This window comes from Leopardus geoffroyi, chromosome B4, assembly GCF_018350155.1.
Source record: "Leopardus geoffroyi isolate Oge1 chromosome B4, O.geoffroyi_Oge1_pat1.0, whole genome shotgun sequence".
Lineage (NCBI taxonomy): Eukaryota > Metazoa > Chordata > Mammalia > Carnivora > Felidae > Leopardus > Leopardus geoffroyi.
The window spans coordinates 68,418,420-68,430,712 of NC_059341.1; the positions used below are offsets into that span (position 1 = coordinate 68,418,420).

The 12,293-nt window shown below is 37.3% G+C and overlaps 1 protein-coding gene across 1 annotated transcript in view; it reads left to right on the top strand.

Moving 5' to 3' along the window:
* LRRK2 (leucine rich repeat kinase 2) overlaps positions 1 to 12,293 on the top strand; it is a 138,010-nt gene that overhangs the window by 24,532 nt on the left and 101,185 nt on the right. Inside the window, exons 12-14 of the mRNA XM_045466554.1 lie at positions 2,234 to 2,363; positions 4,537 to 4,661; positions 10,669 to 10,781. Coding sequence (XP_045322510.1) covers positions 2,234 to 2,363; positions 4,537 to 4,661; positions 10,669 to 10,781 — 368 coding nt within the window. The remainder of the gene's footprint in view (positions 1 to 2,233; positions 2,364 to 4,536; positions 4,662 to 10,668; positions 10,782 to 12,293) is intronic.

Below are 12,293 nucleotides of genomic sequence, written 5' to 3' on the forward strand. Positions count from 1 at the left end.
ATTATCATATAAATAGGATACTCCCAGGTTCAGGGAGCTTCAACTCTAGTGGGGAAGACAGATAATAAGATTAAATAACATATGTGTGAGGTAACTACGAAAGAAGAAAATGAATCAGAGAAGAAGGATGTGTGTGAGGGGTCAGAGGAGATAAAATGGTGACGAGGCAGCCAGGGAAGAAGGTGAATATTGGATAAAGAGCTGCAGGAAGTTACATATTATTATTGACCTTTTAAAGCAGATAATTTATTACTAAAATGGAGCAGAAGAGGTCAGGACTTTATGCAGATACAAGGTAAAGGAGATAAGGTGTCTAAAATGTTCTGTGAACTTTGAAGTCACTGCATGATGTAATTTCTGTTAGGTCCAGTGTTTGATGAAATTTCTGTTCTCAATTTTTAAGTCAAAGGTTAGGTGAATGTCTAGGACAGTATGGTGCCTGGACCAGTAACATCTCCAGGAAACTTGTTAAAAATGTAAATTCTAGGGCCCTGTTCAGACCTGCTGAATCACAACCTCTGGGGTTAGACCCAGCAATCTGTTTTTCAGCAAGCCTTCTGAGTGGTTCCAAGTTTCTCTGCAGTTCGAGCACTGCTGGTGTAGAGGGACTTCCATCTTTTAAAAGTATCCTCTTGGTTAGAAGTTAGCCACTTTAGGAGGGGTTATTGAACCTTCTGACGTGACCAAGCAAAATAACCCAACTTATCATATTTTAGTGTGTGTTATTCTGGGTGTCTTTAAAAGGTATGAATTTTTCAGATTTTGGCAGTATTTTAGAATGTGTATATCAATTCCACTTATTTCTGACTTTTCCCGATTTTCTATCATTTCTTCCTGTCCCAATTTGAGGTTGATAACTCATTTTCAAAATACAGATCTTTCTTGACTTATGATGATGGGGTTTTGTCCAATAAACCTGTCATAAGTAGAAAATGTTGAAAGTTGAAAATGCATCTAATACACCTAACCTACTGATCGTTATAGTTTAGCTTTGCTGAACTGAAATGTGCTCAGAAGACTTATGTTGGCCTGTAGTTGGGCAAAATCATCTAACGTGAAGCCTGTTTTATAACAAAGTGTTGAATGTTTCACGTAACTTACTGAATGCTGTACTGAAAGTGAAAAACAGGATGAGAGGTAGAGTGTAAGTGCATCGGTTGTTTACTCTTGTTATTTTGTGGCTTGCGGCCACTCCCCAGCATTAAGAAAGAGTATTGTACTCTGCCTGAGAAAAGATCAAAATTCAAAATTTGAAGTATGGATTCTACTAAACGTGTATCACTTTCACACCATCACAAAGGTCGAAAAATCGTTGGTCGAGCCATCTGAAGTCGGGACCCTCTGTGGTACTTAATCTAAGTTTCATTTCCTGCCACTTTCAGAGTGTTGACTTGCAATGTGTAATGTTGGAATGATATTTATACAGAGTCTTCAAGACAGTTTATACTTAAATAGACAGTATAAGATAATGTGCATTTAGTGAAGGAAGTTTATAACAAAGAAAAATTATTCGGTAATCATTATTGCTGGGATATAGTTATCTTCCCACATAGAGTAGAAAATCAGTTGTAAAGCATATTTATTAAGCTTTGGCATTGCTTTGTGAAATTATGTAATAATTTTGTCAGTGCTTTCCGTCCCTTTGCACATGATGGTGTACCTATAAATAATGTTTGTACAGTTCGCTGGGATGAATGGAGAAGGTAGCTCAAGGCTGAAGGCAGCCTGACATGGTTCCAGCCCCTGTCCCACCCTACTCCCCCTGCCCCCGCAAGGTTTGAGTGGATGGTCAGTACCTGCATGCACCTATAACTTATTCCCAGCTCACTAGTGTCTAACGTGCCTAGTAAGTCTGTGTAAGTGCGGTTATTTTGTGACACTGTTATAAATATTAGAATGAAATGTAACTTTCATTCTTATTTTGGAGGGCATTATTTTAAAATATTTTCCTGCAAAAACACTCCTGTCACATGGATAGGATTATATTGGAACCAGTCTTGTCTATGAATAAAACTTTAAAAATCAAAACCTCAACTGAAATTGTGAATAAGTGTGAAAAATTGAAAATGGTGCACATTTGAAAGATAAACATTAATGATCTTTAAGTTGCAGTGAAATATAAATTCTACATGTACTTTTCTATGAATTTGGACTATCTTAGCATTTTGTGTCTACTGCAGAATTATGAAAGTGTGCTTTTATTTCTATGAGTAACGTTAAAAACATTTTATAGTTAATTTCAGAAAAATCCTCTTGTCAAAAGGAATATACCTGAATGTATTGGAGTTAATGCAGAAGCATATACATTCTCCTGAGGTTGCAGAAAGCGGATGTAAAATGCTAAATCATCTTTTTGAAGGAAGGTAATACAGATTCATGAACTTATGCAGAATATATAAGGTTGGGCCAGGAATATATCAATGTTTCAAGCATATTTCTAAGAGTTAAAAGAAAAGCATAAGACATTTGCAGATTGAAACATTGTGGAATATAATCTTATATCACCAATACTGTAGATTTATTTTATCTGACTGTGGAAAGGGATGGCAGAGATTGTAGAAACATGTTGAATTGGCTTTTGTACTTTGTGGTTGGTGCTGACCACATTTTGGAAAATGGCAGTTGTACAATTAATTTTTCAAATTATTGTGTATGAAAGGCATGAGATAAAATCAGAATATGGCTTCTGTTTTTTTTCACAACAAATATTTATTGCGATTCTTTCATTTGAATTAACCTGGTCTTCTCTTCCTGCTCTCATTCCTTAGCTGGGAAGTCCAAAGATGTTAAGATTCCATGGCTGGTTAGAGGCACAACAGGACCAGATCTGGGGGTGGACGATAGGGCAGGGTTGGGGGGGTAGAGTGGTGAGTGGGGGGGCTTAAGAAAAACCTGTTTAAAAGGCTAAAACTGAATTATGTACAGAAGGTGCCTACTGCAGGATACGCTCAGTGCCTTTTTGCATTTTATTAGGCCAAAGAATGGGAAGTAACTTTGGCCTAATCTGTGTGAATCTCAAGCAAAAAAATAAGCTCTCTAGGAAACTGTAATGTGTAAAAGAAAAAATAATTAGCACAAATGTTGCAGTAGAAAATGATTTTGTGTCCTGGCTTTCCCACTAATTTGAGCCAGCCATTTGATGTCTAAACATCAGGTTCCTCTTTGGTAAAGAGGGATAAATAGTAATAACCTCATCAGTTGTAAGTTTATAATGTAAATATTAAATCACTTACTTCTTACAAAGTTAAGATAATGCCTATACATTGTAAGCACTCAATAAATCACAGCTATTATTATTAATACTGTTCTTAAATATGAATAAATGAAATGCAAATAGCATGGTAAAATGTATGTAGCACATTGGTAGGCTTTTAAGGAATAAGGTTATGTTGTTTTTAACATCCATCCAGCTAATTTATTTATGTTTATATATATCATATCTTTGAGTCATATTTCTTTTATTTAAATGTTGCTATTGAATATTTGAATGCAAAGTTGATCTCCAATGATGATTTTTATGGTCCCGGAAGTGTGCAAACCTTTATAAATGAGACAAAAACACCATAGAATAATCTACCCTTTAAGATTCTGTAGTTTATGTGCAATTAATGCTTCTGGCATTTCCTCATAGGTAAAATATACAGTTTTAGTCCTGGGGATTCAAAGATAACTATGACAGTGGGCGTGCCACTAAAAAACCCACTGTCTAGTTGGGGAGACTGATGTGTAAAGAGACAGTTACAGTAAATACTGTGTGATAATGCAGTGGCAGGGATGAGTAAGGGCACAGTGGTTAGAGGAGAGTGAATGAAGTGGGATGACCAAACAAGAGAAGCTTACCGTGACCACAGAACCACGTGAAGTGAGGGCTTGGTTGGAATAATGCACAGGTTTCGGTTAACATGGCACTGTGCAAAGCAAGGACTGCCTGTTTTACAGTTTGTGGTACCTACTGAAATCTAATCCAGTGGCATTTCTTCATATGGAAGAGAAAGAATAGCCAAAATACCTTAGAGAAACTTAAGACTTCAACGCAAATGAAACTAATTAAGAATACCATACAGGGAGTCCAGTGGTGTTAATTTGGAAGAGGCAGGTTGGTATGCTCTAAAGATCCCTGACCTTGGAGCTCTGACAGTTTTTGTGTTCCAGTCCTGGCTCTGTCACATTCTAGTTACAGGACATTGATACGTCACCTCTGTCAGCCTAAACTCTTCATCTGGAAAATGCAGATAATAACACCTACCTTCTCAGGGTTGTTGCCAGTGACCCATGTGCAGATCAGAAGGGAGATGTGTCTTGTGAAACTAAATAAAAGAATTCCCAGGTTATTAGGAATTCCACTTCTTGAGGTCAGGGTTTAATTAAATAATAATTAAAATAGGTGTGCTCATACTACTGAATGTAAATGCATTTCCATATCGCCTTTTCTGGTAAAATAGAATGGTTCTGTTTTCCTGTACTTGTTTCAACTGGGTGTTTGTACAATGGAATAAGGTTGTACTTTTAATAAGTGTTTCAATCTTATATTTCCAGTAATGCTTCCATGGATACAATGGTAGTAGTGGCCCCCAAAATAATAACAGTTATGAAATATCATGAGGCATCATTATCAGTGCAGCTGGAGGCACTTCGAGCTATTTTACATTTTATAGTTCCAGGTAAGTCACATAATGGATATGGGAAGAGATGGCACTTTCAATGGATTTTTTTGACTTTTTCTGAAATACCAACTTTCTAGGCAAAAATGAAAGGACCAGCTTTTCTCAACCAAAAGCAAATCTTCCTGCTAATCCAAAAGTAAAAAGAGAGGAAAAATGATGACGTGGAAGGGTCAGATTGATTTATAAGGAAATTGGATAATTTATTTATACAAGCAATCACTATAATATAAAGTATGAAGCTTTGCTTCCAAGGAGAGTGTCAACCTCTGATAATTTTTTCTATTTCTGTTGCCATCCAAGTTTTGTTTTGTTTCTTGTCTGAACTATAAACATAGCTAACTAATTTTCACACTTTCTCTTTTGCCTCTTTCCGGTCCTTCTTTTACTCTGTGGTTGAATGAATCGTTCTCAAATATAACCCTGTGGCTTTTATTTATTAACCTCAGTAGCTTCTGTTCTCTCCCCTTTACCCCCTGCTTACATCTGTTGTGACCTCACTTGTCCTTCCAAGCCTGTTTATTTTGTATTTATTTATTTTAATTTATTTTATGTTTTATATTTGAGAGAGAGAGAGAGAGACAGAATGTGAGCAGGGGAGGGGCAGAGAGATGGAGACAGAATCTGTAGCAGACTCCAGGCTCCAAGCTGTCAGCACAGAACCCGACGCAGGGCTTGAACTCGCGAATGGTGAGATCATGACCTGAGCCGAAGTCAGACACTTAACTGTCTGAGCCACCCAGGCACCCCCAAAGCCCATTTAAAACAACTGCTCCTCCATTCATTCCGTATATATTTATTAAGAACCTCCTTCGTTCTAAATATTGTGATGGCTGCCCAATGATGAAAAATGAATGAAGAAGGCATTATGGTACTATTATTGGAGCTTAGAGGTAGATGGATATGTAAATAGATAATTACCAGACAGTATGAGCAGAGCTGTTACTGCCATAGTATAAAAGGCTGTGAGAATATTGGTGGAGGCACAAGTAATTTAATCAAAGGAGTAGGTCGAGATTGAGATATTTGAAGTTGAAGGGTGTGTGAAGCTGACCAGGTAGGAAGGTTGGGCAGGACCCTTCAGGCAGAAGGACAGAGTGCACATGGTCTTGGGTGAGTAAGGTGTGAGGAGATCAGTGCCTGTGGATGAATGTGGAAGGACTGGCGGAGGCCTGAGGTTAAGGGCCTGACCACAGCACTGAGCAAGTGTGTGGCTTTTTTGAACAGAAGTCATTTCAGATTTATGGAAAGTGTTCAAAAACTTCAGTGTCATGAACAAGTCTGCAGTTTATAGTGAAAGCGCTGTGCTGTGGAGGATGATTGGCAGGGAGAAAGCCTCCTCCAGGGAGATTGCGTTGGAGGCCATGATGGTCAGGTGAGACATGGTGGGGGCCCAGCGATGGAAGCAGGGGAGACGGTGGATCTGAGAGACAGTGAGGACATACGTTTGATAGGACTTTCCGACTGCTGAATATCAGGGACGTAATCACTTTTTGTTGCTCTGTAAAATTCCTATTCTTTTACAGCCCAGGTTTTTTTTTTTTTTTTTTTTGTACACACTGTTTTTAAATGAAATCCTCATAAATCTACCACTATCTTTAATCATAATCGTATTTTATGTTTCTAAGAATAAAAGTATACTCGGTACAAGAATATACATTTTTTCAAGGAGGGGGCTTTCTTCAGTCGTCGTCGTTGTCATTGTTGTTTTTAATCCCCTGGCATATTGAACTAAAATAGCTGTTCAATTAGTAGATTTTGAATTGAATCATGATGTGCTATTCATAGTTGTCATGCAACATTTAAGGTATAATTTAACAGACATAATTTTGCTTGAAAATATTATTACAATTTTTTTTTGAACTTTGTAGATTGTAAAAAACAAAACAGAACCATTTTGATCATCCTTAAAGGTGCCAGCCTTAATCTTTTAAATTTTAAAGGTAAGCAGAAGACTTTCAGAACCAAATCTGTTAGTTAATAAAATAATATTCTTTTGGTTAAGAAACAAGTTTTGGGGGTGCCTTCAAGGCTGTCAGTTAAGTGTCCAACTTTGGCCTATGTCATGATCTTGCAGTCTGTGAGTTCAAGCCCCACGTCAGGCTCTGTGCTGACAGCTCAGAGCCTGGAGCCTCCTTCAGATTCTGTGTCTCCCTCGCTCTCTGCCCCTCCCCCACTCTCTCTCTCTCTCTCTCTCTCTCTCTCTCAAAAATAAATAAATATTTAAAAAAATCATACTGGGGTCGCCTGGGTGGCTCAGTTGGTTAAGCGTCCGACTTCGGCTCAGGTCATGATCTCACAGTTCGTGAGTTTGAGCCCCGCCTCAGGCTCTGTGCTGACAGCTCAGAGCCTGGGCCCTGCTTCCATTCTGTGTCTCCCTCTCTCTCTGCCCTGCCCCACTCACACTCCATCTTTCTCTCTCTCAAAAATAAATAAACATTAAAACATTTTTTGAAGATAATTTTTTTATTGTTTTTAGAATTGACTCTGAAGCCACATTGATAGCAATAATCATTAGATGTGTGAACTTATGTATTTAAAAGGTCAATTAAATGATTTTCTTATAATGATGTTTAGATGTATTAATGGGTACCCTTGGAAATAATTTTATAATTTTAGGGTTGTATTTCATGTGTAGAAATACATATTTGTTGACACATTTATAAACATATCATTATATAAATACATTTCTTTATTGTTATCTATTTTATTCTATGCTCCCATACCGTATTACTATACCATACTACACCGTAATTTGCTATACTGTATCTTAACCATTCTATGTATCAATGAGTTAACTATAGTATCAGTACCCCAGTAGTTTTGAGGTTGAGTATGATTCTGGTTTGAGCATGTTAAGTTGAGGTAGGTGCCTATAATATCTCAGTTCATTTATTTACTAGCCCATATTCAGGTTCTCTTAATTGTAACAAAGGTGTGTGTTATAGCAAATTTATATAATTCAGTGTCCAGTTCAGGCCCACATATGCATATGGGCTGTTAGGTTTCTTAAACTTCTTTCAATGTAGTAGTTTTCAATTTTTCCTCTTTTTTGGAACAATAAGTTACTGAAGTGATTGACCCGGTAGCTTTGTAAGATTTGTTTTTTTAATGTTTACTTATTTTTGAGAGAAAGAGAGGCAGAGCACGAGCAGGGGAGGGCAGAGAAAGAGAGGGAGACACAGAATCCGAAGCAGGCTCCAGGCTCTGAGCTGTCAGCACAGAGCCTGGGGTGGGGCTCGAACTCACACACCACAAGATCATGGATGCTTAACTGACTGAGCCACCCAGGGGTCCCTCCAGTTTCTTCATTTTTTAAGATGAAGTAAACTTCACTTTACTCTACCCAAACTCCTTATAGTTTCTACAAATCTTGGGCACCTGACTTCATTTCTTTTGGTCATTACTTCTTCTTTCCCTTTTATTATTTGCATACACCTCTATTTTGTTAACCACTATAATAGTTTATTTACATATGTGTTCTAAAGCTAAGCATTGGGCTCGAGAAAGGCAGAAACTAGGTCTTCCTGTTCTATTTCAGCTACTAACACAAACCAGGATGAGAGTAGACCCTCAACTGTCTCTTTGAATGAAATGGTAGAAAGCATATGTGCAAAAACAGAACTTTTAGCAACTTTACCTATTACCCTTCAGAGGTACAAGATCAGAGTTGATATAATTTCTCTCTTCATTTTATTTTTTTATCAATGTGGACTGAGCTTAAAAAATGGAAGTCTAAATTTTTTTTTTTACATTTTTTTAATGTTTATTTATTTCTGAGACACAGAATGTGAGCGGGGGAGGGACAGAGAAAGAGGGAGACACAGAATCCGAAGCAGGCTCCAGGCTCTGAGCTGTCAGCACAGAGCCCAGCACAGGGCTTGAACCCACAAACCACGAGATCATGACCTGAGCCGAAGTCAGATGCTCAATGGACTGCGCCACCCAGGTGCCTGACTCTGTGGCTTTAATAAAATGATAAGACAGCTATTTTAAGAAAATATTGCATTGGTTATTTTTCTTGACTTGGTGTCAGATCTAGAAGGAATAATGTAAAATTCTTTAAGAAAGGACTTATGCAAATTGGGAATTATATAGAGGAAGGTGATTATGAGTATAAAACCACATCTGAAAGAACATTAAGAGAAACTGAATTTGTTTAATCAGGAGATGGCTTAGGATGCTATGAAAACTGTAAAACACCCCATTCATTTGTAGTTAGTAACAGTATGCTGAAAAACATGAAGAATTAAAATGTGTCAGGCATTGTTCGAAGTGCTTGATGTGTATGAATTTTTAAAATTCTCATAGCAACCCATGAGGCAGATACCTGTTTTTGTGTGTGTGCCATTTTACACATGATGAAACAAGCATGAGAAGTAGAGGTTTGAAGGTCACAACTTGTATAATGGAGTCAGGTATTCAACCTATGCAGCCTGACTCCTGAGTAGGCACTTCTATATATGTATTTGTGCAACAAGCATACATTGAATAACAGATCTAAAACACTATGATTGGAACTCTTGGTGATCTGGAGATGATTAGGTTATGGATCCTGCCCTCAAAATTTTGCAGTATGTACAATTTAAAGGACTGTTACATGGAGAGGAAATTATATCCTTTATGGATAGTAGAAACTCAAGTGATATAACAAAGACCAGAGATGAAATTTATGGTAATGTTCATTTGGCCTTAATGTAAGAAGGATGTTTATTAAGACTTATTACATGTGATAAAGTTTTTATTACTCAACAGGCCTCCTCTTAGTGGTTACATCTGCTTGCGATGTAATCGGCCGTTTCAGAAATTAACGTGGGCTTGGTTACTGAAAATAAGGCAGAGAGAGTTTAAGCGACTTGCCTAAGGTCATACAGCTGTAGTGAATGTCTGAACCTGTCTGAATATATTCTAAAATGAGGACTGAAAGCTCCAGGAGGGTGGAGATCCACCCAGCCTTTGTTATTCATTGTGTTATTCCCAACATGTAGCAACAACTCTGGCATGTAGTTAGCATTTAAGTTTTTTTTGTTGTTGTTAGGTAAATGAAAAGCTATATATGCAGCCAGTTAATAGTTTGGGTTAATAAAAATAATTTAAAAAAATATTTTTTAATGTTTACTTTTAAGAGAGAACGAGCACAGGGGAGGGGTAGAGAGAGAGGGAGACACAGAATCGAAAGCAGGCTCCAGGCTCCAGGCTATCAGCACAAAGCCTGATGTGGAGCTGGAACTCAAGAAACACGAGATCATGACCTGGGCCAAAGTCTGACGCTTAACTGACTGAGCCACCCAGGTGCCCCTATTAAAGTGAAAGATTATAGAAAGAACTGCTTATTAATAATTATTTCTATAGGCATAGGTTTTGGAGACATCATCCATTCATAATAATTGTAGTATGTAGTATCAATTAACCACTATTTTTTGACTTCTTATTTTTTAACAGTTTTCGGATAGTTTAATTACCATGTAGCTTAATAAGGAATATGTTTCCTGTGAGTAACTTAATACTATTATACAGCCTTAGAGGACTTTTAACAAAAGTACATGCTCTTTACCACCATAACACTGAAACTGAAATCTTTTTTCTTTTCACTGTTGTTCCAGCTGTTCTTTTATGTCTGCATTTCATATCTGACCTTTTTATGTTGTAGCCCAAATAACTGAGCTTTGCTCAAGCTGTCCATTGTTGCATAAAAATCTTGTATGAATACAGAGTATTCATACAAAAAAAGTATTGTTTGCTCTAGAAAACCTCTCCAGGTAGTAGCTCTTGCTATTTTAAATTCAGTAAACACCCACACACGTTGCATCTATTTTACATTCAATGATAAACTTTTTATAATTTCTGTAAAGATAAGGGTTGTTTCTTTGATAAGGAACTATGCATTAGAAAATAGTACAACATGTGTATGTATTGTTAAGTTAATTATGATCATTTCTAGGAAGTGACAATCTGCTCAGCCTAAATCTTTATGAGAAACTTATTATTTATTTGTTTACTTATTTAGGCATGCCAGAAGAGTCCAAGGAAGATACAGAATATCAACATAAGCTGCATATGGTTAAAAAACAGTGTTTCAGGAATGATATTCACAAACTGGTCCTAGTAGCGTTGAACAGGGTATGTACAATATAAGTTTTCTGCCTTTATACCATTAACTGGACTATGGGATTTGGAGAAATAGAAGGGCTGTTTCAGTTTCAGTTTTCCATCTTCTGTTTACTATGATAGTAGGAAGTTATGTGGGTGGAGATGTAAGATGCCAACAGGGATGCAAGGTGTGAAGAGATGTACCATTCCAGCTGAGGGGAGTGTACTATTGACCACGCATGTGGACAGGTTCTTTAGATTGCTGGTAACATAAATCCACTCCAGTCTACTCAATCAGAGAGAGAACTAAAAGCTAGATGTTAAGCTAAGCCTCATGAGTGATGTCAGGAACTGTGGCTGCTGTTGTCTTTCTTTTGGGTCTTTTCTGGTCTGAAAGGTTCAGTCCATGAAGACACAGGGCACAACATTAAAAGCTTCTTGGATTGCCTGGGCTCACTTTCATTGCTCTCCTCAGAGATAACCTCTGAAATGGTTCGGTGTGCATTGTTTCTGCCCATTTTTAGATATTTACATATCTATATGCATTTACATGTATTACATATATTTACATATCTATCTACATTTGCAATAATATAATTACTATAATCAACAATCATACTAAGTATGAAAAAAGCAGGGAATTAAATTTACATTGTGAAATGCAAAAGGAATTGATGGAATTAAGATGGTTTGGAGGCTTAATGTAAGATGAATTGGTCTTTATAAAAGATACAAGAGTAAAGATGTAAAGAATGATTAGAGTTAATGTTTTCATGAGAGGAAGAGAGCAGTCAAGATGATTAATGGAAATGATTCCTTGTGATTTAGTATACTTTGAAAAATGTCATAAATCAGAATAGCCTGTAGAGAGATCTCCTTTAACAATTCAATTTAAACTGAACTTTATAATGTAATTGTCTATGATACATTTGAGTCATTTGTACTGAAACCTTAGTATGATTTTTGAGTATAGCAATATAATGGCTTGAATTCAATTCCAGAAATATTTGATGAAAACAAGTATGTGGAAGGAACTGTGTTAGGCACTGGGAAGACAAAAATGAACATGATTTGTGCCCTTCTGTCTTGGATCTCACAGTTGGGTGAGGGGAATAACAACAACAGCCATGCGTAAACCACATGTTCTGCATTGGGACTTACGAACTATACTGGCTTTATGGAAAATAGGCATGTAGAGGAGGGGGTGGTTAATTTTATTCATGGTATATGTTGGTGAGAAGCAAGAGGTACCAGAACAACTTTACAGGTAACTGTAGCCCATCTTTTCTAAAGTTATTGACTATAAGTGTGATATAGTAGAAGGAGTCAGCGATCAGGAGACCCCACCCTGTCAGTAAATACCGTGACGCCAAGAAAAGCACTCAGCTCCCAGGTCTTCCTTTCTTTTGCTTGCTACTTCCAGAAGCAGTGGTTGAGAAGCCTACCACTGCCTCCCCTATGTGTTCCGCCATTTCAACAGCTGAGCAATGACAAGGCATCTCACTAAACAGCGACTGTCATTTGGAGTTAAGGTCAGGGGGA